This window comes from Blastomyces dermatitidis (genome assembly GCF_000003525.1).
Source record: "Blastomyces dermatitidis ER-3 genomic scaffold supercont1.1, whole genome shotgun sequence".
NCBI lineage: Eukaryota > Fungi > Ascomycota > Eurotiomycetes > Onygenales > Ajellomycetaceae > Blastomyces > Blastomyces dermatitidis.
The window spans coordinates 5,079,418-5,107,052 of record NW_025544774.1 but is presented as its reverse complement, the minus strand read 5'-3'; the positions used below and the strand labels follow the sequence as shown (position 1 = coordinate 5,107,052).

At 46.4% G+C, this 27,635-nt stretch overlaps 13 protein-coding genes across 19 annotated transcripts; 9 read left to right on the top strand and 4 right to left on the bottom strand.

The window, feature by feature from the left end:
* Nucleotides 1-94: 94 nt before the first annotated feature.
* BDCG_00665 (esterase) lies at nt 95-2,041 on the top strand. The gene is made up of 2 exons (XM_045416177.1): nt 95-408; nt 490-2,041. Exons 1-2 carry the CDS (start codon nt 358-360, stop codon nt 1,483-1,485), a joined length of 1,047 nt encoding a protein of 348 aa, XP_045271964.1. The 5' UTR covers nt 95-357; the 3' UTR covers nt 1,486-2,041.
* On the bottom strand, nt 143-3,004 carry BDCG_00664 (dolichol-phosphate mannosyltransferase). The gene is made up of 2 exons (XM_045416176.1): nt 2,660-3,004; nt 143-2,589 (listed from the first exon to the last, which is right to left on the bottom strand). Exons 1-2 carry the CDS (start codon nt 2,866-2,868, stop codon nt 1,956-1,958), a joined length of 843 nt encoding a protein of 280 aa, XP_045271963.1. The 5' UTR covers nt 2,869-3,004; the 3' UTR covers nt 143-1,955.
* A 104-nt stretch (nt 3,005-3,108) lies between these two features.
* Nucleotides 3,109-6,274, top strand: BDCG_00663. 2 transcript variants are annotated; one of them, XM_045416174.1, is made up of 4 exons: nt 3,109-3,331; nt 3,412-3,460; nt 3,532-4,600; nt 4,664-6,274. In XM_045416174.1, the coding sequence occupies exons 1-4, from the start codon at nt 3,289-3,291 to the stop codon at nt 4,856-4,858; spliced, it is 1,356 nt and encodes a 451-aa protein (XP_045279254.1). In that variant the 5' UTR covers nt 3,109-3,288; the 3' UTR covers nt 4,859-6,274. The 2 variants fall into 2 exon arrangements, with proteins under 2 accessions (XP_045279254.1, XP_045279253.1); XM_045416175.1 differs by having other exon boundaries at nt 3,114-3,331; nt 3,538-4,600; nt 4,664-6,087.
* Nucleotides 4,476-6,295, bottom strand: BDCG_00662 (uncharacterized protein). Its single transcript, XM_045416173.1, has 2 exons — nt 6,081-6,295; nt 4,476-5,992 (listed from the first exon to the last, which is right to left on the bottom strand). The coding sequence occupies exons 1-2, from the start codon at nt 6,188-6,190 to the stop codon at nt 5,074-5,076; spliced, it is 1,029 nt and encodes a 342-aa protein (XP_045271962.1). The 5' UTR covers nt 6,191-6,295; the 3' UTR covers nt 4,476-5,073.
* A 6-nt stretch (nt 6,296-6,301) lies between these two features.
* Nucleotides 6,302-7,619, top strand: BDCG_00661 (hemolysin-III channel protein Izh2). The gene has a single exon (XM_045416172.1). The coding sequence runs from the start codon at nt 6,388-6,390 to the stop codon at nt 7,417-7,419; it is 1,032 nt and encodes a 343-aa protein (XP_045271961.1). The 5' UTR covers nt 6,302-6,387; the 3' UTR covers nt 7,420-7,619.
* BDCG_00659 (RAN protein kinase) lies at nt 7,500-13,393 on the bottom strand. Its single transcript, XM_045416170.1, has 2 exons — nt 11,533-13,393; nt 7,500-11,430 (listed from the first exon to the last, which is right to left on the bottom strand). The coding sequence occupies exons 1-2, from the start codon at nt 12,134-12,136 to the stop codon at nt 10,778-10,780; spliced, it is 1,257 nt and encodes a 418-aa protein (XP_045271959.1). The 5' UTR covers nt 12,137-13,393; the 3' UTR covers nt 7,500-10,777.
* Nucleotides 7,623-10,198, top strand: BDCG_00660 (3-oxoacyl-[acyl-carrier protein] reductase). The gene is made up of 4 exons (XM_045416171.1): nt 7,623-8,181; nt 8,299-8,486; nt 8,605-8,756; nt 8,836-10,198. Exons 1-4 carry the CDS (start codon nt 8,010-8,012, stop codon nt 9,209-9,211), a joined length of 888 nt encoding a protein of 295 aa, XP_045271960.1. The 5' UTR covers nt 7,623-8,009; the 3' UTR covers nt 9,212-10,198.
* On the top strand, nt 12,972-13,417 carry BDCG_16182 (uncharacterized protein; the record flags this gene model as incomplete). The annotated part of the gene is made up of 2 exons (XM_045425440.1): nt 12,972-13,190; nt 13,340-13,417. The coding sequence occupies 2 exons, from the start codon at nt 12,972-12,974 to the stop codon at nt 13,415-13,417; spliced, it is 297 nt and encodes a 98-aa protein (XP_045279252.1).
* A 1,096-nt stretch (nt 13,418-14,513) lies between these two features.
* On the top strand, nt 14,514-15,748 carry BDCG_16181 (uncharacterized protein; the record flags this gene model as incomplete). Its single annotated transcript, XM_045425439.1, has 1 exon — nt 14,514-15,748. One exon carries the CDS (start codon nt 14,514-14,516, stop codon nt 14,844-14,846), a length of 333 nt encoding a protein of 110 aa, XP_045279251.1. The 3' UTR covers nt 14,847-15,748.
* A 1,397-nt stretch (nt 15,749-17,145) lies between these two features.
* Nucleotides 17,146-17,487, top strand: BDCG_16180 (uncharacterized protein; the record flags this gene model as incomplete). Its single annotated transcript, XM_045425438.1, has 1 exon — nt 17,146-17,487. One exon carries the CDS (start codon nt 17,146-17,148, stop codon nt 17,485-17,487), a length of 342 nt encoding a protein of 113 aa, XP_045271958.1.
* A 2,229-nt stretch (nt 17,488-19,716) lies between these two features.
* Nucleotides 19,717-24,203, top strand: BDCG_00656. 4 transcript variants are annotated; one of them, XM_045416168.1, is made up of 6 exons: nt 19,885-19,954; nt 20,023-21,468; nt 21,533-21,569; nt 21,635-22,828; nt 22,931-23,036; nt 23,121-24,075. In XM_045416168.1, the coding sequence occupies exons 4-6, from the start codon at nt 21,804-21,806 to the stop codon at nt 23,313-23,315; spliced, it is 1,326 nt and encodes a 441-aa protein (XP_045279249.1). In that variant the 5' UTR covers nt 19,885-19,954; nt 20,023-21,468; nt 21,533-21,569; nt 21,635-21,803; the 3' UTR covers nt 23,316-24,075. The 4 variants fall into 4 exon arrangements, with proteins under 4 accessions (XP_045271957.1, XP_045279248.1, XP_045279249.1 ...); XM_045416166.1 differs by having other exon boundaries at nt 19,717-19,954; nt 20,023-21,569; nt 23,121-24,203; XM_045416167.1 differs by having other exon boundaries at nt 19,717-19,954; nt 21,533-22,828; nt 23,121-23,966.
* On the bottom strand, nt 22,608-26,597 carry BDCG_00655 (CMGC/DYRK/PRP4 protein kinase). Of its 3 annotated transcripts, XM_045416163.1 has the most exons (4): nt 26,447-26,597; nt 25,555-26,362; nt 25,283-25,506; nt 22,608-25,228 (listed from the first exon to the last, which is right to left on the bottom strand). In XM_045416163.1, the coding sequence occupies exons 2-4, from the start codon at nt 26,247-26,249 to the stop codon at nt 23,757-23,759; spliced, it is 2,391 nt and encodes a 796-aa protein (XP_045279245.1). In that variant the 5' UTR covers nt 26,250-26,362; nt 26,447-26,597; the 3' UTR covers nt 22,608-23,756. The 3 variants fall into 3 exon arrangements, with proteins under 3 accessions (XP_045279245.1, XP_045279246.1, XP_045279247.1); XM_045416164.1 differs by having other exon boundaries at nt 23,327-25,228; nt 25,555-26,597; XM_045416165.1 differs by having other exon boundaries at nt 23,327-25,228; nt 25,283-25,601; nt 25,678-26,587.
* A 258-nt stretch (nt 26,598-26,855) lies between these two features.
* On the top strand, nt 26,856-27,240 carry BDCG_00654 (uncharacterized protein; the record flags this gene model as incomplete). The annotated part of the gene is made up of 3 exons (XM_045416162.1): nt 26,856-26,871; nt 26,945-27,034; nt 27,146-27,240. The coding sequence occupies 3 exons, from the start codon at nt 26,856-26,858 to the stop codon at nt 27,238-27,240; spliced, it is 201 nt and encodes a 66-aa protein (XP_045271956.1).
* Nucleotides 27,241-27,635: the final 395 nt, after the last annotated feature.

The following is a 27,635-nucleotide window of genomic DNA, read 5'->3' as shown; positions in this document are numbered from 1 at the left end:
TTAAGTTAGTTAGAACCCTTAAATCAACAGCCTAGTCCTATTTCAGTCAGCGACTAGTTATGCAGGAGACCCCCCAAGCACCTTACATACGCTGTAGTCTGAGGGCAGAATTTATTTCCAACCACTCATCTGGCTACCCCCACTGAGGTGTATGCAGATCTCAAGAGATCTTTTACTAATTACCTGATTTTTGTGTCTACCTAGTCCTTGAAGTAACCCCTTTCCCAAGAATTCCTATATCTAGGGCACATACCCAGATGGATAAGTTAATTATTAAATAGATGCGAGAACACAGTGTAATAAGCGTCCTTACATTGTTTAAGTTTATTTAAGACCACAATTATTCATTTCCAGACGATGTCGATCTCGTTCCAAGCAAGCTTCCAACCGGGCATCCTTCATAATTATGTATGAAAGAACTGACCCCCAAAAATAAACCCCACATTCTTAAGATGGAAGGTAAATGGACTGACCAAGTTCACTGTTTAGGCACCAAAACTCACGGCTTTTGAATATGTGTCTGACCCAAACACCAAAGGTCACAAACCTCATAGCTTATTATTCATCGGCGGGTTAGGCGACGGTTATTACACCGTGCCATTCGTCAACGATATCACCGCAGGTCTCGAATCTGGGAAATGGTCCGTGTTTTCTGTGCAATTATCGTCGTCATATGATGGATGGGGACTGGGCAGCCTAGACAGAGATGTCGACGAGATCGGTAAATGTGTTGAGTACGTGAGAAAGTACAAATCTGCCAGTGCGTCTGGAAAAGTTGAGGAGCCGGAACCGGGCAAGGTTGTGATAATGGGGCATTCCACCGGAAGTCAGGATGTGCTCCATTACCTCTATTCCCAGAATCCAGGTCCAGGGTCCACGGCTCTACGACCCCCTGTGGACGGAGCTATTTTGCAGTCTCCCGTTTCGGATCGAGAAGCCATAATGAATATCATAAAATCGGGGAATGCTCATGACTCCCCGGAGGAGCTTACTGAGGTATATAACAAACTCGTATCCTTGGCAAAGAGCCAAAAGGCCGTTGGGGGAATGGATGCTCTCATGCCTCTTTGGATGATGGGGAAGGTATTCTTCCCGGCGGCCGTCACCGCGACAAGATTTCTGAGTTTGGCAAGTCCAGATAGCCCCAACGCTCCAACGGAGGACGATCTATTTAGCTCCGATCTTACAGACGCTAGACTTCAAGAGACGTTTGGTATGATTTCGTCTGGCGGGCTGTTGAAGAAATCACTTCTCGTTCTGCCAGGTGGTGCCGATGAATATGCAGCTCCTTGGCTCGATAAAGAAAAGCAACTGGAAAGATGGAAGGCGGCAACGGTGACGGGCTCGTCAAATCCGGACATCTGGGACACGAATAGCGGCATAGTCGTTGGAGCTACGCACTCGCCGAGCGGGCCAGATCAATCCCAGGCGCGTGAGGACTTGGTTTCAAGGGTTAAAGGCTTTTTGGCGAATATTGAGAGATAGGGTTGGTATTTCCTATGCACTATTCTATGGTCGGGGAGACTAGAGCAACAGTGAGTGCGGGACAAGGATTGCCGCAGGATTCCCGGAGTAGATTCATGGAGTTCGCTACATCCCATATTGACCGATACCTCGACCATGCGCTTCTTTTAAAGTACTGGAATCAAATTAAACAACAATAAAAATTGGTTATGATAATAGTGCAGCTGAGCAATAGGACGATATGTATAATCGCAAATTATAAAGGGGTATTATTTACAAGCAGATAAAGCGACCACTGAAATATTTTGTAAACACTCAAAACGAAACCTGGACCTAAAACCTGTTTATGACATTTAGCTCTGACAAGAAAGCCCCATCGTCCGTTTCCTAATACCCGTTATGTGTAGATGCAAAAAGACATAGTTGCCCCGACCCTGAAGTAAACAGATACGAGGAGAAAAGAAGGAAAGGGGCCAAACAAAAGGAATTGACTAAACTTTCAGCCAAAGCGAGAAGACCCCCTTTAAGTACTCTACGATCTCGTCACCACCAAGTTTGCTCTCACCATAAAGACGATCAACAAACGTAATCGGACATTCCTCAACCTTGAATCCCATGGCCTTGGCACGAACCATCATTTCCATTTGAAAGGTATATCCTTTGCTCTCCGTGCTCTTAATAACCTTCTCGAGAACGGGTTTTCTATATAACCGGAAACTTCCCGTCAGATCGCTGACTCCGGGCATCAACATCACGTCCGCAATCAAGTTTGCCCCTCTGGAGGTGAGCTTGCGGACCAAATCCCAGCCATAGACTCCGCCACGCAGATCCCCACGAGACGCATATCTGGTCCCGGTAACAATGTCGCAGTTTGTTTCCTTCTGAATTTTGATCATTTCAGGAATAAATTTAGGGTGGTGGCTGAAATCGGCGTCCATGATGATGACGAAGTTGCCAGTGGCTGATTTCAATCCATGGACATAAGCAGTTCCAAGACCTAGCTTCCCTTCACGAGGCCTCAGGACGATATGCTCCGGGCCCCAGAGCGTTTGGAGCTGTTTTGCGACCTCTAATGTTCCATCCGGAGATCCATCATCAACTATGATTACCTCCCAATCTAGGTTACTAAAGACGAAAGTACGTGACAAAATTAGATTCTCATTCAGATACTGATAAGCATTGAGGAAACTCTTACATCTCTCTGAAAGTTTTCTCAATTAGCCAGCAGATTATGGGTAGGTTCCTGCGCTCGTTGTAGGTAGGGAGAATGACAGAGTATTTGGTGTTCTGTGAAGACATGGTGGTGCTATGGCGAGTGAAACAGGGGGATTCGTAGAATTGGGAGACGGAATTCTGGTCCACGACTTGGAGGGTTGGACGGTATCGAGGACCACGGGTGGGCATGCGGAGCTCTGCTGTTTAATGGGTAGAGAGCAAGAGATACAGTTAGAAAGTGAGCGAGAGCAATTGATGGCGAGCTTGTGATAGGTGGTAGAGATGACATCGATGATGCTGAGGTTGCATGTTTGCCATGTTTCCGTTTTAGGGCAAGGGCGACAGGGCTACTGGTCCGTGCCCGTTGAGCTTAAATAAACCGTGCTCACCGCCTGGCAGAATTACTCAGTCTTCAACCTCCATCGAATTGCGCTGGTTGCTTGGTGATGTAACTGATGTTGATGTTATGCACAGGCATCCCAGCACTCTCCGAGCCTCATATGGAATAGATATACCTATATTCCCTGCCTGTTGGTCTGTGTTGAGCGTTATTGGAAAAGAATTCAATCTGCAGCGAATTGTATTCCCAAACTTGATTTCACTACAATAATGGACAGCCCCGGGCCCAAACATCGGAATGCTCCAATAAAAGGTACAGTACACTCTATCCTGTCATCTGTCCTACATTATCAAAGAAATTATTTGCTGATACTTGTGTGAATTCTCACATAGCTGCCCGGCCGCGGAGCTCCACCAAAGGGCCACTGGATGCACCAGATGAGTATGATACAGCCTCTCCGTACTCCCACTCCCTCTTCCAGGAACTTCTGGCTAAGAAAATGGTGTACCAAGCTCTAGTACCGCTACAACAACACTCCCCACAAGACCAAAATCCCAACATCTTCCAAGCCGCTCGAGTCCATCACCGACTTCCCCACATCCTTTGTTGTCCACGTTGTCAACCATAGATATCATACCCTTTCCTGTGAATAAGAACCTATCATTCCTCCTGCGACCCGACATCTACCATCCTCTATCGCTACTAGATATATCACCGGCGTTCCGTTCGGAATTCCCCACGCCTTCTCCGAATGAACCTTTAACTACTTCCCTAACGACTCTTGATAATCTCTTGAATACTGGCCACTTCCTACTTGCCGCCCATTTCTCAGCGACCATTTTATCATCATCCGCAATACCCCACAATGACCAAAATACGATATTTTCTCTCTTATACATCCGACTTGCATGCCTAGAGCTGACGGGAAATACCCTGTTAGCAGCACAGGAAGCAAAAGCGCTGGAGGATTTAAATTCTGCGTTTTACATTGTCGATACCAAACTAGAAAACGAGACAGTAGCCAAGGACGCTTTTCCAGCTGACCAGGCTCGACATATCGTCCCATGGTCACTTCGTGTTCTTGCAGCGAGGTTACAAAGCATTGGATTCGGAGACTCAAGACGAGGTATTGCTGCCCTATACGAGCTTGGATTAGAAGCTAGGAAGCAACTATCACGCCAGGGGCTTATAGAAGATGAGAGAAATGTTTGGAAAACAAGATTAGAGGATTTAGGTATCAGAGTCGTGAATTCATTAATAGAAATGAACGACTTAGACGCTGCGCGGCGGTCGCTCGCAAACTTGAAAACCCCACCTAAGGAGCAAGCTTTAGCGACCACACGGATGGCACTGCTGTATCTCAAGATTGGCAATGTTGAATCTGCGCGAAAGCTGTTAGATGATACTTCAGTCGAGGCAGAGGGGCCTTTGCACTGCCTGTTAGCCATGGCAGAAGGTCGATATGCTGATGCAGTCGTGGGGTGGGAAGCGCTTCGTGCAAGCCATATTGGACATGAAGATGAAGCTATAATTGCACAGAACCTTGCTGTGTGCTTATTATATACAGGCAAGCTAAATGAGGTATGTTGCCCTTTAGCTCATTTGAGGATGACGGCAGAAACTGATTATATGTCACATCTATAGTCTCGCGACCTTCTTGAATCGTTGGTGAACAACAATCATTCTTTTCGAAGTCTTACGTTCAATCTAGCTACCATATATGAGCTATGCTCTGAAAATTCTAGGTTTCTCAAATTCAACTTGACTGAGCGGATTGCCAGCCAACCCCCGTCGAGATACCGGAATTGGGAAAAGCCAAATGCGGATTTCAAGATATAATAAAGGTGCCTTTCGCCATTAGAGAATAATTCCTAAAAAGAAGCAAAACCCAACCCAAACGCCGAAACTCCACGCTCAGAGTCTAAAGAAAGGACCATCCACCCGGGCTGCCAATTGCAGTTTAATTGCATCACATATCGTGCGAGCGGCAGGCCAAATATATATATATATATATATAGGCAACGCCAAGTCCGGACATTCCTGCGCGCTGTTTGTTACTTTTTCGGTTCAACATTTGGCTTCCTGACTCTTATCAGAACTTTATCACCTTCTCTTTTCCATCCCAGGCCTTCCCTTTCCACCAAAGTTTCCCATGTCCAACCTTCATTCTCACCCGCGCAGCATTCCACCAAATAATTCACGTCCACTGACAGATATGCCCTCCCCACTGCTTTCAATGCTCGCCTGCGTACACTGTCGACCGCCCAATTCAGTAATGCCTTTGTGTATGCATTCTCGTTCCGTTTGGTTCTCCAAAATAGCACCCAGTTGTCATGCATTATCGCTCTGAGAACATTGTCAACGGAATTATTGCGATACCCGAATGCGACTTTTGCACGCGCTCGGAGTTCATATGCAGCCGGCATATCGTCTTGTCGGCAAGCATAGTCAAGGATCAAGTAGGTCGTGAACTCGTGTAGGTCAGATGGGTCCAGCGGGTTGGTAGACGAGTGAAGGTGCTTCAGCAGGCGCTGTAGCGGAGGGTAGTATGAAGGTGGGTGCTGAGCGAGGATTGATACGCGTATGCAAAATATATGGACGCGCTGAGAAAATGCGATGGGGGTTTTGGAGCTCGTTGCTAGAATGGCTTCCCTCAGCTTTCGGAGGGAAAGGAGGAGGACGGAAAGTTCTTCAGCCGGCGGTGCATGCTGCTCTAGTGTGGTAGTACTTTTAGTCCCCGCCGTCGGAGAAGTAGGTTTGGTTGGTGGTTTTGGAGATCGGGACCGAGACCTAGCTCTAGACGCTGGTCTTATTGGTATAGGTACAGGAGGGTTTTTGGTTGGGTCTTCAGAACGATTTCTAGGGAGTGAGCCGAATGCGGCATCGAGGTTGCAGGAATGGACGTTGCAAAAGTGTACATATCTGTCGACAATCTTCTTGTAATACTGTTCCTGGGCCTTGGGTTCAAGAAGCCTGCATAAAACGCGTTGGTGAATCCTAGTCACGAAAGCAAATATATATATATCCATTCGCCCTTTGGTATTTTGAGAACATCACCTACTTTGTATCTCCCTTTGAAATAAACCCGACCTGGCTGAGCGAATCAACGCCGGATTTATTTGCTGTGCCCCAGCTGGCAGTAGGCTTTCGTAGTCGTAACGTATCCTCCATCGCATGTTTTAGAAAGCAATCTTTGTCTAAGTTGTGCCGAGTGTGATTCGGTCATGGCGCGCCATTCTGGCCCAACATCTCCTGTGATGGGATGGAATAATTGCGTTCGCTGGGGAAGCTTCGAACCACCCGCATGTTTGTCATGTTTGCACAACGCCCCGGCCAACTTAGTTAACTTCAACCTTATCAACTTCGAAATGTTTTTTGTTCTCAAGACTACTTCCATTCGATTGAATCGCAACGGTAGCGGCATGTCGCTGTACCAGCGGGCAAAAAAAAATTCCAGCCAGAGGGAAGGCCATGGGCATCTTTCCCGCTTCTCAGCAAACGAGTCTGTGGTAGAGAAAGCGACGGATACAGCCACCGAGATAGCATCCAAGATACGACGGACGGTCCATTGGGATGAATTGGAAAGTTGGCAACGAGATAACCATCTCATCCACACGGGATACCGGCCGGCATCCGGTTCTTTTACCGTGTCCTTTCGTTCACTGGGATATGTGCATAACGAAACTGTGAATATCTACACCCACCTGCTACCAGCCTTATCAGCAATACCACTCGCCTTCTACCTCTACAAAGCCATTTCCACCAGATATGATAGCGCTACGCATGGCGACGTGCTCGCGTTCGGCTGCTTCTTCGCCGGGGCCGCTTTCTGCCTTGGTATGAGCTCCATCTACCACACGATATCCAATCATTCTCCCGCGGTGGCGCGCATCGGGAACGCGATGGACTACATTGGCATCGTTGCCTTGATCACAGGCAGCTTTATCCCAAGCGTGTATTATGGCTTCTACTGCGTGCCCAAATTCATGAAAATGTACTGGACCATGATATTGCTGATCGGGGCCGGGTGCACTATCGTCTCGATCACGCCACGCTTCAGAACCCCTGCCTGGCGGCCGTTTCGTGCTGGCATGTTCATTTCCATGGGGCTCTCCGCGGTCTTCCCTGTGCTACATGGTGTATCGATATTTGGGGTAGAGCTGATGTTGAAGCAAATAGGGCTATTCTGGCTCGTCCTGCAGGGCGCTTTGTATATAATTGGAGCCATTATATATGCTGCGCGAGTTCCCGAACTATGGTATCCTGGCGGGTTCGATATCCTAGGAAGCTCGCATCAGATATTTCACATGTTTGTTGTGATGGCGGCAGTCGCACACTTGACTGGTCTTCTGCAGGCGTTTGACTATCGGCATAGCGGTTTGGCTTTACCGTGTCTGTAATTTATAGAAACTCAACTCATAATGTACAATGTATTTTTAAATATTAGACGATATCAAGTTTCTTTCTCTGCAATTATGGGTTGTATCTGAAATTTAGAGTCGAATAGCCGGATTTTTTACTATTAAAGTTTCAACTAGCAAACTCACGGAAGATTTAAGTAGGTAACTAGCTCTCGTCGTGATTGACACCACATTCTAATAATCGGTAAAACTCCGTGATTTCAACTCCATTCCTGTAGCCATCGTGCCGGAACCGAGCACGATTCACCCGTCATGCTTCGCAGGTTTCTATGTCTTCGGACTCTCGCCAGTATCGGGAGCGGCAATTAAAGGTTGGCTCCATCGCTGTCCCTCGGCAGTCGGCGCAGGGTCCGGGGTAACTAGCATCAAACATCTAGCAATTCCCCGCTGGACAAAGACCTACATAACCAATCAATTGCCGGTCAACGTTGTCTCTTTTTTCTTTTGTAACTACGCAGCGTACAACATATATTTACAGAGTGCCCTTTGTTAATTTATTGTTTTCCGAAGTAATCACTACTTCCCTGCTTCCTCTCAGCGTTGCTCCGTTATTTAGTTACCTTATCACGATGGCCCCTCAAGACCGCATTGCACAGGTGTCCTCCCACCTTAATTACCCGCAAGGTCTGCTTGCTGGCCAAGTTGCTATTATTACTGGGGCTGGCCAGGGTGTTGGTGCTGAGGCCGCCCGCCTATTTGCCAACGAGGGAGCGAAGGTTGTTGTTGCGGATCTCGATGCCAGTCAGTAAATAAACCTATGTTTCCATGAAAATTTCGAGTAAACGAAAATGCTCTGCGGTCTGCTTCAAGGGAAGTGAAGGGAAGAGAAGCTAATATTGTCCACACAACTGCAAACAGAAAAAGCAGAGGGTGTTGTGAAATCGATCAATGATGCCTCGCCTGGACGAGCCATTGCGGTCGTAGGCGATGTGACTGATCCAACATACGCGAAAACGGTAGTGCAGAAAGCTGCGGAGTTCGGCAATGGGAAGATTCACATCATCGTTAATAACGCTGGATATACATGGGACGGTGTTATTCATAAGGTTAGCTAAATATATAATCGTGCTCCTCGCCGCCCACACTCTATATATATATTTAGATGCGGCGGACCCGTTGCGCCGGATACATATGGGCAATGGCTAACTAAGCTATTAATAATAGCTCTCTGATAAGCAATGGGAGACCATGATCGCCGTCCATGCCACGGCCCCCTTCAAACTCGTCCAGGCCGCCGCTCCATATTTCAGAGTAAAGGACGGCGCGGATAGAGTAATCGTTAACATCAGCAGCACCAGCGGCATCCACGGAAACCCGTAAGTTTCAAACCAACCCCCCCCCCCCCCGCGAAGAAATGTCCCCTGGTCGCCGTCACTAAAAATAACGCGCACACAGTGGTCAAGTCAACTACGCCGTCGGCAAAGCTGGCATGGTCGGCCTTACCAAGACCATCGCGAAGGAATGGGGTCCACAATTCGGCGTGCGTGCCAACACCGTTGCCTTCGGCTTGGTGCTTACACGGCTGACCGCAGCCAAGGAGGGTGGTGCCTTCATCACAACACCTGACGGTGAGAAGGTCGCTCTTGGAATCCCTTCGTCCCAGTTGGCGGCTAGGGCTGGGACCGACGAGAAGGATAAATACCCCGATATCCCGCTGAGAAGAGGCGCCACTCCCACGGAGGCGGCAAGGTCGATTTTGGCCGTTGTGAGTCCCCTACTTAGCTATGTTAACGGACAGACTATAATGGTTACGGGAGGGCGGAATATGTAAGCTCTGTTTGTTTGGTAGTTATGTAAGCGGCGGTACTGGTGATTGGATGGGTTTCGCGTTAGTCTTGAGATATATTTTTGTTAATTATATGCGAATGTAGACTTGTATTTTGTGAAAGCGTTTTTGTGCTGCACTCCTTTAATTTACTAGTTCATTTCCCCCCCGTTCCACCTGTCGAATCAAATGGAGGAGTCGATGGCAAGCTCTATCTAGGAAACCGCTGTGGATCTAGTGGGGAGATTCGTTGAATTCGAAAAAGGCGTGCTTGAGTGTATAATACGCGATATGTATCCGGTAGGTTGTGCCACGTATTCGGAGCATGCACCTCACCTGGCATTGCATACAGAACTTGAAGCGGTATCCTATCAAACTGGGAACGAAAATAATTTGGAGCGACCCATGCATCACAACTTAACGAGGCTCTGTAAACTGACTGCATAGAGGCCTTACTATTCACCGATTGAAAAGTTTCCTACTTACAATATGGGCCTTTATTCCGACACGCTTGTAGGTAACAGCGCCTGGCCTTTATGCATAGATGCATGCAGGGCAAGTTATTATTGTATGGACAGATAAATCGACGATCAGGTAGTGAGCAAATCCAGGTACGTAAAATGAACAATAGTGTGTTGGAAATAGTGAGGCGGAAGCCCTATATGGTTGTAAACCGTGTTCTCGGGTAAAAGTAATAAGACGAACCAAGTTGGGTATCAGTAATGTACGAGCATTGGAGCGCAAGACGTGAAAGCGGACATGAGAATAATGGACAAAGGTGAGGAGAAGAAAAAGGAAAAAAAAAACCAGAAAATCGCAAAAATCCTTCAACAAGATACCGACCAACTCCGAAAAAAAAATATGCAACAATGGACACGAGCCGCCAAACCGAAGAATAAAAACAACCCCTTTCTATATGGCGCCATTAGAAAAATGAAATTCCAGGACGGTCCTGCCCGTACTTTCGTTTTGTTACGGTACGCGAAATCCAACGCCAAACGTAGTAATTTGCACCCTTAGTAGACCAAGACAAACTCTCGACAAGAAGTCAAACCTCGTGCAGCTCCGTGCGGACGCGAAGAAGTCAAAAAGATATGTTATTACAGGGCATAAGAAGAAAGGAAATAGCCCCCGAGGAGTAAACAAAAAGAAGGACAAATCCGGGAAGCGAAGATTAGGAGATAATGAGCGAAGCATGTACACTGATGGAAGGTAATGGCAGTCGAGAAAACATGTTAGGAAAAAGGGATTTCCAAATCGGATAATGATTGATATTTCAGGGAAGGGGCAGGAATTCACAACTCCACTAGCTGTCCGTGCGGGTAAGACAGGACCAGCAACCGTTGTTGGTTCCTGTGGTAAATAAAGTTGTATTAGGACATAATAGGTAAATCCCGCGGGATGTTCCAAAAGGGTATGAATTCCTTGTGCATGGGCACTTTCCGTATTTTGTTGAGTTGGTCGTTAAAAAGATATTCGTTCCGTGGTTCTGCATTAAAAAAAAAATATGTAGGTTTCCAATAATGTCCATGGTGAAAGGAATAAATGAGGTCACGAAGACATGGATCTTCCTCAATATACGGCAATGACGGGTTCCATGGGATGTTGCTGTGCAAGACTCTTCTCAGCAATGTCGGTGAAAGGTACGAAGGATCCCCAGAAATTAGATGGCATGGGAGGCACATATTTCAAGTGATTCGGTGCTTGGCTGCAAGGCGCATACTCGGATGAAGACGAAGAAGAAGATGATATAGAGGAGCCGCCGTCGGAGAGAGAAGCCTCAGAAATGGCTGACATAGAATATTCGGCTTCGATGGGCTCTGCTGGAGGAGAGACTGGGTAAGGAACAAAACTAACAGGGCAACGGGAATCCTTCTGGTATTGATAGCTCTGGCAAGGTGGTGTTGGTGGCATAGATACGGGAGTTCCATGCCGCAGAGTGAACCTCGGACACTCCACAATCAATTTCCGCAGCTCCGAAATTGAAATTCGCTTTTGGGGATCGCATTCGAAAATGCGCCTCAAAATGGAATTCAGTTCGAATGATAAGGGCAAAATTGTCCGGAGAAATTCCGGGTCCTTAAGATACGCACGGAAAGTAGAATCTTCGGTGGATGCTCGTTTCCAAGGATTCCGCCCACAGGTTAAGTTGACGAGGATGACACCTAGGCTCCATACGTCATTTGGTGCAGAAGCATACGGCCGAGTCGTAGATTCTTGACACTCTATATCGCAGTTAGTAGAGTGAAAAGTGAAAGTAGTTAAGTGTTTGTGTGTTAGGGCCGGACGAGGAAAAGGCAAGAAGATTATGAAGTATCGAAAATTACCTGGTGACATATAAAACGTCGAGCCGCATCCGAAATCCGAGGTGTAGAAATCGGTTGTAGCAAGGCCAAAGTCGGCCAGCTTAACCGTCATTCCATTATCGGCAACCAAAATATTCTCTGGTTTGAGATCCCGGTGATAGATTCCAATGGAGTGACAATACTGCACGGCATCCAAAATCTGGAGGAAAGCTCGCTTGGCAAGGAAATCGTTTCCAACAAACTGACCTCTCTCAGTAATATTGGAGAAAAGATCGCCTTCTGGGCAAAACTCAATAACAACAAAAGTACAATCAAGAGAATCCATTATGCGGACCAAAGAAACCACATTGGGATGCTGACTAGCCAAATGATGGAGTTTGATTTCCCGTTGCTGAAACTTCCGCTGCCTGGAGTCGAGTCCTGCCTTGTTGAGAGCTTTGACTGCGTACGGCACATGGGTATGGATGTCGATAGCAGAATAAACAACACCGTAGGCACCTACCCCAAGAACGCTTGTGAGTTCCAGCCGGTTGGCGAGCAGCAAACCGAGCCTATCCTCTGGAGCATCGCATATTGAAACAGGCGGTGGTGATTGTGGGGGTGTTGGCAACATTGTGGGGTACATTTATCCGGGCCGGAGCTGGGGGTCGGACGGAGGCGCAGTAAACAAATGGTGATGCAATGTCAATTTCCACAAGTGGTGACTGGATGGGTTCAAATGAGGAGATATGGCAAATCTGAAGTCCAAAAGGTAATTGGGGATCCTGATCCTCAAAGCTGGTTGTATAATATATAAGAAAACAAGTAGTTCGTCCAATATATATATATATATATGTCAAAGGAATGATTGTGGCAATCTTGCCCAGCTAAAAATGCCCACAACCAAAACAATTAAAATGAGTTTGTTCGACGAGGATGAGGACGAGGATAAGTAAAAAGGAGAGAGAGAGAGAGAGAGAGAGAGAGGTTGGAAAGCAGGTGGTTAAAAGATAAGGGGGGAGAGAAAAGGAAGGGGGAGAAGGAAGCTATGGAGGAACAAAAGAAGGGGACTGACTGACTGGGCTGGGAGGAGGGAGGAAAAGGAGGGATTGTGGCAGGTAGATGAGGATGAAGTTAAAGGCAGAAGAAGAACACTATTATTGAGGCCATCGCTGATCATGGAAGGCGAACAACGGCGGTAGGGTAGGGGTAACTAGGGATGATTGCGAGTAGTTCAAGTTCCCACACTTCCTCTCCTGACGATGCGATGGGTCAAAGTACTAACTTCCTCTCCCTCCTTCGTATGATCTTGAAGCTTTTGCATGCGGTTTAGTCTGGGCCCACACACAATTCAGAAATAAATCAAACATCTCCACAATGCCACGGCCCCTGCTCCTTTTAAAACTCTCGCCCATTGACTCTTGAGGCAAGGCGAATCAGGCTGCAAATAGGAGGCAAGGGTACCACAACACCATCCGCCCATGGAACGGTGTGAAGGTGAGTCCGTCGTTGTGCGAGGGACCAAGGACTCACAACAAGAGTCGCCTTTGGGGTCATCCCAGTCACCTATCTTATTGGTCATGCTGCGTGGGCCAATCATCTCAGAACACCGCGAAATTGATGATGAGTCGGCACTTGCGGGAAGTCCCAGCACTCCTGTCTTATCCCGGAGCCAATGCATGAAGCATGGGCTAGCTGGGGTACGGGGCAAATAACCAAAGACTCGAAGAGCCCGTCCCACTCCCTTAGCGCGGTCGATGGCTCCAGCCGTGATTCTTGAACCTGCGAGAAAGAGGCTTGGAAACATGCTAGCTAGCTTGATCCTTGAACCCATTAACTTACCATATAGTTAACTACCTCTGCAGGCGCAGGCTTGCATGAAGGTTGTGCCGAGCAGCGCCAACAGAAGCCCGCCCTGAACTGTTAGTGTACACGCCATTAATAATAATTATTGAACTAAAAAAGAAAAGTAAAAGCAAAGAATGAAAGAAAGATCAAGCCCACTCCAGAAATGAAAGATGATTCTGATTGGAGATGGTGGATGCTCTCACGAAACCATACGACCAACGAAGCCAGAGAAGGGACTATTTTAGCCCCTCTACGAGCAGGGACAACTTGGGGGCCCATACTGAATAATGACTTACGCTGTATCAGCCAATTTATTCTATTTTCATATTTTTTTTCATATTTTCATATTATATATATATTTTATTCTATATTGTAGCTATTGCTTGAATTTCCATGAATTTATTTTATGTTCTTTTTAAGGCATTAACTGACCGGGTATACCGCAAAGAATCGAAAGAAAAAGGGAATCTCGAAGACTGGGCAAACGGAAAGCCAAATTGTGCTGCGGCGAGCATTGTCATAAGTTATTAGTGAGTGTTCTTGCTATGGGCGGCGTTGTTGGTGTGTGGTGTGGGCGTTTTCGCTTTTTTTGGCTAGCGCTGCCTGGGTGCTGGTCTATCATCGATGATCCTACTATTATTATTATTATATTATTGACCTCTTGAGCAAGCATGAAAAGAGCATCGAGTCAAGGAGGCAGAAGTGTCCTTAGGGGCGGGCCATTCATCGCCCCGAATGAATCATCGATTGCTCCAATACGTGGCGGGCCGCGATGCTCCGTGCCCTTCTTTGAGCGTAGTTTCCAGCACAGGCTAGCAACACCGCCCCTTGTGTCCTAGTTGCGCAAAGTGGTATCAAAGCACAGTCATCAGTCTTCCAAAGCAAGGTGGTGGTGGTGGTGGTGGTGGTGGTGCAGGGTTCGCAGTTTTGTAGTAAGCTAGCTGATTGGGCCTGGCCCATGACACTCAAGCAAGGACTGAGAGACAGACATTATTATTATTTATTATTATTGCTCCGTTGATTATTTCATAATTATTATCGTTAACTAACTCGAGCGAACAAACTACTCGTGCCAGCCGGCGATTATTTCTGGTAGTTTGGTAACCCCCGAAACTCAGGAACCATGAGCGACTTCCAAGAATCGCCCGTGTTTTGGTCTGTTGACCATATCATCCATGTCCGTCATAGATTTGTGCACCGTCATCCTTCTGCCACCATCCAATGCGGGGGCCCGTCTCTCGAACAGGCTTCAGTGTGCTAAATTAGAAACGGTTTCAGAGGCGCCGATGGCAGACAAAATGCTGCAAAACTCTTTAAGTTCAAACAGGCCATACATTAAAGACTCCTATCAACAAAATGACCGAGTGCAAAAGGTCCCCTCTCATTTCTGTTGTTTCGACAGGCCGCCCTTGTTTTTCCGCGCAGTTCTTATCAGGCGAGAGGTACGCCAAGCAGTGGCAGATACGATCCTTTTCCTCAACCTTGTAGTTGAAATATCATCGAACTGATTATTGTAAATGACGCTGCCCGCAAAAAGCTTGACGGATGAATCTTCTGAGCTGATATTATATCAGTAACAAAAGTAAAACTCGAAATAAACATCCGCTTTTAGGGCGAGGTTCGTGGGAGCGTTAAGAATTTCCCGGTTGGGTTTAATAATGATATTCAGTTTTGCCTGTAAATACCCAAAGTAATGAGAGGGCCAGAAGTTTTATTGTTTATGAGGAATCCGTCCGCCACCGAGTTCATCTTTTACCCAGTACTCCCTCCGTACTCCGTTCTGACACACCCAATTATTCCCCAGGTGGCTTGTGAAAGTTGTGATGGTTCGACGATGGCGGACCATCAAACCCAAAAGTTCATGGGATGATGCATTCCTGGGGTTACTGGATGATGGCGTCCGTGGAGCTGGTATTGATCAACAATTTTTTGAAGTACTGATTGGCATGTTCTAGGGCTAGTATGACAATTCTAGTGAGCTGTCCAGGTGGGTGGTGGAGTTTTAATGCCCAACCAGCCGCTCGTTCCAACATCCAAGTGGCTGGCATCTCTGCAGGTCGGTGGGTGGGCTGGAAGAAGTTTTCCATCCCGCGATGAGGTGAGGTGAGAAGAGCGTGCTGAGAATTACTGAGGGCGATCATCCCCAGCAGGAGAGTCGCTTGGACAAAACGCTTACGCTGTAGAACTGTTGTAGCGCCTTTTTTTTCTGTCCGAAGAACTAGAGTTATTTTTAAGGGGGCTGTCGAAGCTTTCCCGATGTACTACTACTGTACCTACCTCCTCTCGCCGCTCGGGCACGAACATCCAATGAGGTCCCATAGCACTCGAAAGGTGCAGGGCGCGTACCCTACCCCTCACTTGCCACCAAAATAATAGGCGAGGCTTTGAGGAGTCTCATGCAATGCTCGACTAACTCATGGTTCTTAGTAATAAATTTAATCCTAACTAAAGGCTGGATTCGCTGGATTCAAGAATAATAATAGACACATAAGAATCATTCAGATTGCAGGCAGAAACCCCCTGCTCGTCATCAGCAGCATGAGATTGTTTTTGTTGAGGGTCCCTTTCCGTCCCACAGGCTTGTCTACCACCTTTCAACCAGGCTATTAGTTATCAGATTGATGCCGTGACTTTCCAAAGTGTTGGCAAAACTCCCATTAGCTGGGTTCTGGAAGATTCCAAGGTCTCGTTCTTCCCTTGGTGAACTCCTTTGGTGGAGGCGATGTTGAACACTTTTGAGTCGTTTTGGACCTGCTGATTGGCACTTCAGCCTCATCTCAGAGGCGTGTATACGTCATTTTGGGGACCGCTTTGGATACTGGCCAATCATCAGTGACAAGTAATATTTTGCCGCTCTTACCTGCGTGTTGGATGACATATCACATGATCTACAGTAGGGCGCTGTGACAGTAAGAACCGTAGAAGGGCATGAAGAGGCGAAATGATCATGATTCCTCAAGATTAGAGATTCAAGTCGTCCTGTTGCCGCTTCGGATTTCGGGGCTTTCCGAAACACTATTTTTGTCCCGCATTTTAATTGCCTCAATGTACGATCACTGCTTTATACTTATTATTATAGTTCTCCAATGCGATCGTGATTATCACCCTAGCCTCCTGGTCTTGGTCCGGAATCTGGGCCATACACAAGTTGACTCTCTGAAATTTGCTCAGTAGCTAGAATCCATGCATTCATGTAGGCAGCGCTTACGGCATGAATCAGGTGAATTTGATACATCCCATGGAATTAGCCCAACATCGAAATCACATGATATATGCTGATGTGGGCACTAACGAGCCATGTTTTTCTGGACGAAATCATCAGGTAGCATGCACAAAGGAGGCAAGGTTGAGATAGCGCTTTGATTCTTAGCGAAATGCAATGGGATCTGTACACCCAGCACGGGAACCTTGGAAGAAACAGGGCTGATAAAGTATGAATTTTGTATGGGCGAGACACAATTAATCGGATGCGGCTAGTATCTCTGCAGAAGAAACATTGCGATAATGCAAACACTCGACCTATTAAGCTGGGATAAAAAATGGGGACCGGTGTTCCCCCCAGCAGGTGTGGACAAACCAAAGTGAGGCTGGGCAAGCCTGGGCTGGTTTGGGTGGCTGGCGGGGCTGGATTTTGCTTGGTTGGGTTTGCCAGCTGTTTGTCATCAAGCAACCCTTCTTAACTGAATGGTGATTCGCAATAGCCCAGCCATCAAATGAGAACACTAAAGCGACTTGTTGGTTTCCACAAGTGTGCATGTTTGGCAAGCATGCATTCCTTCAGCAGAGTGTGGAAGGATATGAATAGGAATGGACAGGCCTGAATGCACGGGCCCGCATTTTCATTGGATTTGCCAATCATCCTTCTTGATGGGCATAAGATCATGCTGTCTCCATGCATGGCAGGCTGGCATGGGAGCAATGCGTCAACCAGCCAGTCAGCGGGCCTTTTGTTACGGGGACTATTTCGGTTTCCTATTTGAGCGCCTCAACTGTGCTCTACATGCGACTTCTTTGGCAGCGGTAACGACGGCGCTGTACCCTACAACCACCAACATCGCTTCGTTACAAGCAAGGTTTTTGAAAAAGTCCATGAGAAAAACAGTCATGTCTAGCCTTTTGATGGACAATCGAAAGCTTCCCTGCAAATAGGAAGTGCAAGCACGATGTCCAGCTCCTCTGAATCTCTTCTGCGGGCCACGCACCAATCCACCATCTCGAAGTCTATTCTTGTATCTTTGTGAATAGGATTGGGTCTATTGATGTCCATGCTCCACTGCACATTCGAAAGGATAGGTCGGACGGATATTTTGAAGTGTGGAGGGGTCCTTCGTATTCGGGGGTAGGTTAGAATTTCGTAATATCTTGCGGCTTTTCATCACCAAAATGACACCCAAGCCAAAACAAAGATAGCTCCTTGATTTAAGCGCTGATGTCAACCGGATAAGTTGTTTTGGATGTTATCATTTGAACCAGAGGAAGGATGGATTTCCAGGGGCTGGGTGCATCGTCGATCAGTCTCACGACAATGTATGAAAGGGAAAAGAATCCATCCCGCCCCTGGACAGACCTGGAAAACGGCTTGCAGGGGATGGATTTCCACAACCAAAAACAGGATATATCTCCGCACCTGAAGTCGATCCTGCAACCCCGGCCGTTGCACAGCCAAGTTTTGGGAAATGTGTCGGAATTTTGTCTTGATGACAGTTTGGTCTAGTGAACTTCCAGAAAAGATCAGCTGAACATAGTTATGTTTAAACCAGAAACTTGATGATCAACATGTTTCATCAATGCCCATGGATCAGTATCCGATTTCTCTAGTCCTTTCAAGAAAACAAGTTCTCGAAATTAAATCCCAAATCCCCACGGGAAACGACCTTGGGAAATAGGCACCATCAATCACAGCACAGCGTTCGGGCACCTATTATTTATTATAATTCTTTACCCGGATGAAAGCGCAAATTATTGAATCCAGGAAGGATGACAGCCGTAATTCTGCTTAATTTCCCTCTTCCCTTCCACCCTCGCTTCTTCCCTGCCATTTGTCGCAACACGAGAAATTGTACGGAGTAAACTGTCGTAATTTCTTCATGGTAGCCTAGTAACCGTGCCATGCTTACTCACTCTCTCTAGTGAGTGCGCCACAGCGTACAGAAAACCACACTGTACAGAAAATATTTTGAATATAGTGATCTTCAAAAATTAATTAATAATCATCACCACATCTATCTATAACATAAAGATTATCTATATACTCATTAGAAGGTGTAGAATCCACTGTAGGTTGAGATTCTATAGAATTATCTTGTTGTGGTTGAGTGGCTGTAGATTTTGTAGGTTTGATTCCAATTGACTGAAGATTCTTATTGAACATCTTTTTCATCTCATCTGCTCTACGGGTTGCAATCTTGCGATTGGCATTCTTAATAGTGAGGACTTCATCTACTTGCACCTGCCTGCGGGAGGATTTGATGACCTGATGTCTATTTGCTCAATAATGATCTGCAAGTTCATCCTCATGGTGCGTGTTCAATTCCGCCTGGACCATGCTACTCTTGAAGATCTTGTTCAACTGCCTTGTCAAACCAGGTGTAAGGATATTCTTCACATCTTCTAAGAAGGTTATAACCAACTGTCCATGTTCTTCTCCTTCTTGAAATCCAATCTCATCAAAGTTGTAGATATCACAGTGAAAAAAATGATATTGATTGAAGACAGCTTCATATCAATCAAATCAGTTGATAATGAAGCTTATATCCTCACAAGACATCTGTTTTGAATTCATGGGCTTTTGCTTGATCTGTTCATAATCTGACAGATGTTTGATGAATTGATATACTCACATCTTGCTTACTGTGGGAGGTGCAGTCTCTGGATCTGTATGATGCTGTCTCAACATGCGGTTCACAGCAGCTTCAATATGCTTGATGATGAACAGGCAAAAATTAATATTCAACTGATGAATCTATATCTTAATTGTCTCTTCCTGGCTGTCATTCAATGCTCTATTCAGTGAAACCCTCATAGTTCTTGATTTCTTCCTGTTGATCCTCTCATACAAGGTGACATATGAGACTTTGAATTCTTGTGACAGAGATGTGATTTTTAATTTTGAATTGCTTTTGTACATGTCAACAGCTCTTTGCAACTGCTCCTCAGTGTAATTAGAAGATTTAGACATGGTTATAATTAATGATGATTATTTGAAGATGAAGAATGAAGATATTGATAATATTTTCTGTATGGTGTGGTTTTCCGTACACTGTGGCGCACTCACTAGAGAGAGTGAGTAAGCATGGCACGGTTAGGATGTGTGATATGGCTCGTGCTCTCCAAGCGGTTATAGACTTCCATTAGAGCCTGGGCAATGCCCATCTGTTTGTTGCGTCAATGAGGGGATATTGAGCTAGAACAATTTCCAAGGTTTGTGCACAACTTCCTTCCGACATCTAGCCATTCCGCATGGGATTAGGAACCCTTTCTACCGTTGAGTGTGTGGGAGAATGAGATCATCATTGTCAGAAACACTGATGTCAACGCATACGACCTCTAGTTATCGAAGCGTTATTCTGATTTTGCAGAAATTCAGATTATTGAACACTTTTTTGTGGTAGCTTCCGTAGGTGTTGGAACCACTCTTCCATGTTCCACCTATTTCCGTATGGCATTTTGACTTTTGGAAATCAGTCATTCAAAGAGGGAAGTTAGAAATCGTGACGGTCCCGACCTAGAGGAAGCTCCCGAGCTCGTTCTACCGGATCTGTCAGAGCACAATGTAGACTCTTCCGACCGACACATGAGCGCCCCCTGCCTTCATTTTGGAGGCTTTGTCCTTGGAGAAGTCTATTTGGGCGCAGAAATCATTTGGTAAGGATTTGGTAACCACCTTTTATCCACCGAGACGATCCCAGACTCCTCAAGGCCGATTTGGATCGGGGCCGGACCAACCGATTGAGCTGCAATGTTACCATACATAACAGCTTCGCGGCGTGGAATTTAGGAGGCTTTTGACGAGAAGTTAAAAAGACAAACAAATCCCGAGTTCCCACGCCTTGGGGTTTGCTATCTTTGTTTGGTTCGACCAACAATAGCGAAAATGACCCAATTTGAAGATGTCAGCTATTGAACTCAAAATGCATTTTGTCGTTCGCTTGGCACGATTTCTTTTGGGTTTTATCAATCTTGATTCCAGACTCCCGAAAAGGCCAATTGCATACCTGTTCCACCACATTCGGCTTGGCTCTTCTTTTCAGCGAACAAAGAAATGATATCAAAATGCTCCTGCACAATGGCTGACTTTTTCCATATCCGTGCCATCCAATTCTAATTAATTCCTGGGGATAGGAACATTGCTTTTGCGACAAGAGTCATCCGATTCCATGGACAGAGAAGATTTTGTTCAGGAACGTTTCATTCAAACTTGTAAGTCCCATTCAATCATTTGATCGTTGAGCTAAGCCTAGGAAGGAGTGTACGGATTCCGTTGATCTAAGGCGCATTTTTTCGGGTGATCAATGTTTTAATCCGGCCAACTGCCATTTCTAAATGGTGGCTATGCAAACATCTTCAGAAGGCTCTTTTGATTGAACACAGAGTGCGTCCTTGGTTACACAGGTTAATGGATGCCGGCATGGCCCGGGGCGCATATACTGACAAAAGAAATGCCGTGCTGATCAGCGGTTGTCCTGTGTCCAGTGCATAAACGTCTCATCGTTGGGTGATAGCAAAGCCATTTACTTCAAAACAAAAAGTGCAATAGCATCAGCATGCCCAGAACAGCCATAAGGAATTGAGTACCTTTGAGTTGATGCCTTCCTTTGCACAAGGAAGGGTATTGAAGGACATAAATAGGTACAGTCACATCATCGCATGCAGCTTAATACTTCCTGGGTGGTGGGCAGATATTCTGCGGATGAATACAGCGTATGCAAAGAAAGCTCCCACCTAGCGGTGGAAGTTGCAGGTTCAGGTTCACGAGACATGGAGCAGTTTTGGTGGTTGATGCCTTCGACCTGGGGACAAGTTCTAACACTTTCCCCTTTGAGATTAAGCTTTTGCCCCGGGTCTTGGCCAGTCACAGCCTTGGCGTGGTTAACCTTTTCAACAGAGCCGCAGCAGCACAAAGACTTCATGGTAATTCCAGCGATCCAACACACATCATTGCATCCCTAAAGAAGAGGATATACTAACATTGTAGGCATATATGCGTGCATTTCTCTTATCTGTCCCGTGAGGTAAATCCGAACCGTATACCCCAGCTCCTTTGTGTATACTAACATAGCAAGCGCACCCCTTTCAGGTTCCATAGCGGAAAATTCAAGTCAAGCAAGAGGCCAGACTCTCAGAAATCCTCAGGGTAGTTCGTTCAGTTCTGTCAAGAACGAAGACTACATGCTCTTGCACCCGAATATGTAACCCTGAATTGGCAAATCCGCGATGTATGGCGTACCAGTCCTTTCACAATCACAATGGGCAATTCCCAAAGCCGAAGCAAAACCATCAACCCTGATCGTCATCCGTTTCAGGATGAGAAGCTACGGATTTCCCATATCAGAGGGCCAATATCTTGGCTGAATCCTACACATGTTGTCTCCAAACCGTTTTCTTTTGTGCATGCTCAAGAACACCCACCTGCTGAGAACATACATCCCACTGAAGATCAGCAACGACATGAAAGGAGAGTGAAAGGAGATGTCAGATACAAATGGAGGTCACGAGATAACAGAAAGGGTAGACATGCACTAATAGTTGAACGTCCAACGGAGCCGGGAAAAGGTGTACACATCGTACTCAAACGGACGGACTCCTTTCAGGCAACGCTGAGAGGCATCAAACGCATGGCAGTGCAATACCCCTATTGGGATATCTCGTATGTAACAGCAGTGGTTTTCGCGTTTGGTTCCATTGTCTGGGTCATAGACTCATTCTTTGTTTTCCTACCACTTGTCCAACCAAAGTCGGAATTGAAATACGAAACTTTGAGCGCAGGGGGAGTGTCAGCCTTCGTGGGCGCAACAATTTTTGAGGTGGGAAGCATTTTGCTCGTACTAGAAGCAATCAATATACATGACACTGGCTGCTTTGGATGGGCGCTGGAACATGTCTTATCAGAGAAAGGTGAATCCCTGCTTCGAATTTACCCTGATCCGAAGAACTGCACCCACCATCATGTAAACAAGAGAAATCTTGTAGGACGGGGTGGGAGGGAAACACCAAGTATCGACGACTCGTCTGGTGAGCTAGCTCAATCGACCACAGAGGTTCCTAGGTCACCGAATTTCAAGTGGTTCCCAACACTGAGAGACCTTCGAACTCATTATATTTACGAGCTAGGCTTTCTAGCTTCCTCGGCTCAACTTATCGGGGCTACAATATTTTGGATAGCTGGCGTTACCGCTTTACCTGGGATTAACAACCATCTTAGCGAAAATCTGGCCGACGGCGTGTACCGGGCCTCTCAGATAATAGGTGGAGTGGGATTTATTATGAGCTCGTAAGTTTTCGAAATCAGGCCTGCCAGTTTCCCGTCCACCCTTCAACCCGTTGTTCGAGAATTGTCTTCTCACACGGACATAATATCTAACATTCTTTCTAGGACGCTATTCATGCTTGAGACGCAGAAGAACTGGTACACTCCGGCTCTTCGAACACTGGGATGGCACATTAACCTCTGGAATTTTATAGGTTCAATCGGGTTCACTGTTCGTTTCGCTTTTCTTTTTGGCACTATCTCTACTACCTCCGTATAGAACTAACAGAAATACCCACTCCGGAATCCAAAACAGCTCTCTGGCATTTTTCTCCTTGCATATAACAACTCCGGTTTACAATATCAGGCCAGTCTCTCTACTTTCTGGGCTTCATGGGCCTTCTTGATCGCTTCGGTAATTCAGTGGTATGAGAGCTTGGATAAGTACCCCGTCGAAGATAGGGGAGCACTAGTTGAAGGGGAAAGTGATATTCATGCAAACGCGGGATAGGTCGTTATTACGTTGTATATACGATTACCCGGATTGATATGGAGGCTGTGGATTTGAATTTTCGATTATCCTACGATATAATACGGAGGATTTGACTAGTCATTCAACAAACGTTCAGGGATACGTTGCCACACAAAATAACTATGGCAGAACCCAGCGAGAAGTCAAAAAGGGAAGAAGTTGCAAAAAAAGTTTATACTCAAGATCTGTTAAATCTATTTGGTAGTGCCACAGGGCAACCACATAAAATATTAAAATAGGTTATATACACCAAGGGGGGAAAAATACAAGGGGACGAGGTAGATCTATCATCTTGTCACCCGTCACATTTGTAAACTAGGTGAACGGAGGGAGTGAAAGGAAGCGAAATCCACACCCATAACACCGCCCCATATCTAGATTTCATCTACCCACCCCTATTTACTCCCAATCCTTTTCATCTCATATTTTACCCCTAGTGATGAATGGATGCTTCAACGCTTCTGAAGGTGTACACCTCTTCTCGGGATTGATACTTAAGCACCGATCCAACAGATCAATGAACAGCATGAGCTCCTTCCCTTCTGAATCACTCATACCTTTCGATCCTTTCCCCATCAACCTCGTCTTCAAATCCCTCGTCGGCTTCTTGAAGTCCAAGACTCTTGTCACCATCCGGCCGGTGACTTTGTCCTCTTCCACGCTACGGAAGTTCAAAAAGTCGTCAAAATGGAGATAGGTAAGAGTGCCTCGCCGGAGGAATTTGGGCGGGAGTTTTCCCCTGCATTCCATTATGGAGCGGAGCATTTGGTTGTTAGTGCGGCCTGTGAATAGAATCTTGCCAGTATACAACTCGAAGAGAGTACAACCAATGGACCACATGTCAATGGCATAATCATATGGAATTCCTAGAATTATTTCTGGAGCCCGGTAGAAACGGCTGACAAGGTAAGGGGTAATCTCGTTTTCAGAGGCGGGGGAGGCAGAGCCCAGATCGCATACTTTCAGTAGGTTTCGGTTTTCGTTGACGAGGAGGTTGTCGGGTTTTAGATCTGCGTGGAGGATATTGCATTTGCGGAGAAGGCTCAGGCCTAGGAACATCTGGTGGGCGTAGGCACGGATGGCTCTGAGATTAATGCCGACATCACGGCCAAACTTTTTTAGTACTTCGCGAAGATTCATGCTAAGGTTTTCAAACACCATGCAAAGATGGCCTTTGTGTTCGAAATGCCTCTCGAATCGGATGATATGTTTTTTGTCATCTGGATCTGCCGCCAACAACTGCTCCAATAGCTCTATCTCCTTCATACCGGCCTTTCTCATAGTATCATTATTGCGAATGATTTTAATAGCGACGAGCTTTCCCGTTTTCGAATCCGTAGCACGAACCACTGAAGAAAACATACCCTTACCCAAATTTTGCTGCACATGATACCGCCCATCCACCAGCTCCCCCAACATGACAATATAATAACCTTCAGGGTCATCCCAGTTATCCATCATGCTCATGTCAAGTTCCTGTGGTACACTTGGCTTTGAAGCGACTTCGGGGGCTTTGGAGGTACTAGGAGCCTCAGCAAACATATCATCATCCGGCGCAAACATATCTATATCTAGAAGGTTTTTCGGTTTAACTTGGGCTGGGTTGTCTGTGTTTGGGCTGGGTACAAGGACATCTTGTTTCGCTGCTTTAGTTTCATCGTAAGCACCAGACGTTATGTCTTCCCCAAAATGTCTTTTATCGTGGCGCATCTTATCCTCTCTCATGTCTTGGGTTGGATCATAGTCCACAGACGAGTCATCCTTGTCAGCACCGTTGGTGATCACGACGTTTGCGTTAGCAAGATCTTCATCTCGCGAAACCTTTAGTTCAGTGGGCGATGGGGCGCCGGACGTATCCTCGGGCGTCTCTGCAGCGGTACTAATATGCGAAACTGTAGATGAGTTAGTCTCAATTCTACCATCATTGAACTGGACATTTGACTGACCTGTTGCTGTATCGTTACGAGCCATAGGTTGACCTGAATTCTGTACTGTGGAGTCTGTCTCATTCCCAGCTTCCAGGGCCTTGACGATGAGAGGTGTTGACTGGTCGCGATACTTAGCTTTGATGGCTTCACGGCGCCTTCGGCGTTGCTCAATCAATGTAGCTTCGTCAACCGGTTCCGGCGGGGACCCGTTGGTGCCATGATCATTGTTTGAAGCCGGTGTACTAGGAGGGCTGTTAGGAATCATTCCGTAATTGGGAGGAGGGACATACGTATCCCATTGACCCGATTGAGCAGCGGCGGATGAAGACTGTTGCATCTGATTTCCTCGAGATTCAGCCTGTTGTCTCTCTTTTCGAGCGTCACTTGGGGACTTCCCCCTCTCGCTCACTAACTGTTCAGAAGACGGCCTCCTATCACCCATGTAGGGTTGGCCACTCCGGTCACGGGTTTTAGATAGTCTATCACTATCATAATCTCGTTCATCACCTGAATACTGCTTCGAACTTCTAGTATCGCGGAACGGAGATCTGCTTTGGGTCCTAGGGCGTTTTCTAGAATCATAATGACCATCGTCTCGGTCATGATCATAATACCCTCTCCTACGCCGTCTCGAAGTGTATCCGCTTTGATATCTATCATCGTATCTGGAAGCTAAACGGCTCGAGGGGATCGTCCGACGGTCCCATTCGGAGTCATAATCAACATCGCGTCTTCGGTTTTCGGTTCTGGATCCACGATATGGGGAGCGGGATCTTGTTCTCGATCTCGATCTCGATCTTTCACGGCGAAACGGTCTGGAAAGAGAATGGGGGGATCTTGGCGCAGAAATATTGGTTCTGGTATTACGGTCAACGTTGATGCCATTAACAGAAGTCTGTGACGTAGTTGCCTTCGTGTCTGAGCCTGACTCGATGATCTCACCCTCAGAAGGGGTCGATGGGGACCTCGACCGTCGTGACGCCATCCCGGCGATTATTTGTCTAATCTTTGTAAAAAGAAAAGAAAATAATAGTCTTTTTGTAGACTATTTATTTTTCCGGGAATAGCTTCGGTCAAACGCCGGGGGAGGGGGGTGAGCTTGTGGAAGTCGTGATATCTTCAGTTAGCAACAGTGTTCTCGAATTGTTCACAATGGCTTTGGGTGATGGTGAAATGCCCAACCCGACTAGAGATGTCCCCACAACACGCACGAACTACTAGAAGATACACATTCGACAGCTAAAAGGGGATAAAAAGGGAAAAAATGACCTCATATAGAGGTTTAAGATGATTGATGGTGTTGCGACGAAGATTGCAGCTTGATGTCGGCAGGTAGAGACAGGTGAGCGTGGACGAGCCGTTTTGAGGCGAAAAGCGGCAAAATCGAGGCTTATGTAATAATCTAACCCTTTTAGGATCTAGCGTCGGACAGGAACCTTGAGCCAATCTCTGCAAGCATCTTCACACAATCTTCGAAGGCTGCTCCAGTGGAGAAAGTCGTTTTCTGAGAAGAGGATTCGTATTCTCTCTACTAATCTACCCATCCACTTATCCAAAGATATACCTAGTTCCATCTACAGCAGCTTGCAAAATGGGTGGAAGAGAAGGTGAGTACTGACTTCGCTCTCACTGGGCTCCCTTCCCCCGCCTGGGTACTGATATTAATTAACTCTTGTCTAGGCGGAAAGGCGAAGCCGCTCAAGGCTCCTAAGAAGGAGAGGAAAGAACTCGATGAGGATGATCTTGCATTCAGAGAGAAGCAGAAAGCTGGTACGGGCGACCCTAGTTCTAAAACTTTTCACGATGAATCGCTAGTCCCTTCTGGCACAGACTTGGACCTTGACTGTGCGACAAAACACAAATAACTAACTTCGTTTCCAGACGCCAAAGCCAAAAAGGAACTGGCGGATAAGGCGAAGGGCAAGGGGCCTCTGAACTCGGGACAGCAGGGAATCAAGAAGTCTGGGAAGAAATAAAGAGAGCAACATCCCACCAACACACGTATTCACACACATATCTACATCCATCAGCACCACCGGCCCGCTTGATTCGAACGAGATGAGGGCAGCTATATGAGGGACGAGCGTCAACTTCATTGCTTTGTGTGTGTGTGTGTGTGCTACAAAACCTTCAATTTACGAATAAACGAAATAGGTCGAGATCTGGAGTGATGGATAACGAAATGACGTCCTCTACCTTCGCGCAAGATACCCCTCGCAGTCCAAAACCGGTTCGACGCTGAGAGTACGGCTTCTTGTCTCTGCGAAGGGATATATTTTTTCTCTTAATTTTTAAACTTTTACATCTGGAATATCAAACATACCTTTTACCAATTCACATCCACCAGCAATCATCTTGATAGGGAACGAAG

Coding starts and splice junctions, on each gene's coding strand:
- BDCG_00665 (XM_045416177.1), top strand. CDS start 358: ATGTCGATCTCGTTCCAAGCAAGCTTCCAACCGGGCATCCTTCATAAT. Junction 409..489: donor CGGGCATCCTTCATAATTAT/GTATGAAAGAAC, acceptor TTCACTGTTTAG/GCACCAAAACTCACGGCTTT.
- BDCG_00662 (XM_045416173.1), bottom strand. CDS start 6,190: ATGGAGGATACGTTACGACTACGAAAGCCTACTGCCAGCTGGGGCACA. Junction 5,993..6,080: donor ATTTCAAAGGGAGATACAAA/GTAGGTGATGTT, acceptor CGTTTTATGCAG/GCTTCTTGAACCCAAGGCCC.
- BDCG_00664 (XM_045416176.1), bottom strand. CDS start 2,868: ATGCCCACCCGTGGTCCTCGATACCGTCCAACCCTCCAAGTCGTGGAC. Junction 2,590..2,659: donor GAGAAAACTTTCAGAGAGAT/GTAAGAGTTTCC, acceptor TTTCGTCTTTAG/TAACCTAGATTGGGAGGTAA.
- BDCG_00659 (XM_045416170.1), bottom strand. CDS start 12,136: ATGTACCCCACAATGTTGCCAACACCCCCACAATCACCACCGCCTGTT. Junction 11,431..11,532: donor GACGTTTTATATGTCACCAG/GTAATTTTCGAT, acceptor ACTGCGATATAG/AGTGTCAAGAATCTACGACT.
- BDCG_00663 (XM_045416174.1), top strand. CDS start 3,289: ATGGACAGCCCCGGGCCCAAACATCGGAATGCTCCAATAAAAG. Junction 3,332..3,411: donor TCGGAATGCTCCAATAAAAG/GTACAGTACACT, acceptor ATTCTCACATAG/CTGCCCGGCCGCGGAGCTCC. Junction 3,461..3,531: donor CCACTGGATGCACCAGATGA/GTATGATACAGC, acceptor TGGTGTACCAAG/CTCTAGTACCGCTACAACAA.
- BDCG_00661 (XM_045416172.1), top strand. CDS start 6,388: ATGTTTTTTGTTCTCAAGACTACTTCCATTCGATTGAATCGCAACGGT.
- BDCG_00660 (XM_045416171.1), top strand. CDS start 8,010: ATGGCCCCTCAAGACCGCATTGCACAGGTGTCCTCCCACCTTAATTAC. Junction 8,182..8,298: donor TGTTGCGGATCTCGATGCCA/GTCAGTAAATAA, acceptor AACTGCAAACAG/AAAAAGCAGAGGGTGTTGTG. Junction 8,757..8,835: donor AGCGGCATCCACGGAAACCC/GTAAGTTTCAAA, acceptor ACGCGCACACAG/TGGTCAAGTCAACTACGCCG.
- BDCG_00655 (XM_045416163.1), bottom strand. CDS start 26,249: ATGGCGTCACGACGGTCGAGGTCCCCATCGACCCCTTCTGAGGGTGAG. Junction 25,507..25,554: donor CAATCGGGTCAATGGGATAC/GTATGTCCCTCC, acceptor CAGCCCTCCTAG/TACACCGGCTTCAAACAATG. Junction 25,229..25,282: donor TCGTAACGATACAGCAACAG/GTCAGTCAAATG, acceptor ACTCATCTACAG/TTTCGCATATTAGTACCGCT.
- BDCG_00656 (XM_045416166.1), top strand. CDS start 21,804: ATGGGCAATTCCCAAAGCCGAAGCAAAACCATCAACCCTGATCGTCAT. Junction 22,829..22,930: donor GTGGGATTTATTATGAGCTC/GTAAGTTTTCGA, acceptor CATTCTTTCTAG/GACGCTATTCATGCTTGAGA. Junction 23,037..23,120: donor TAGGTTCAATCGGGTTCACT/GTTCGTTTCGCT, acceptor AATCCAAAACAG/CTCTCTGGCATTTTTCTCCT.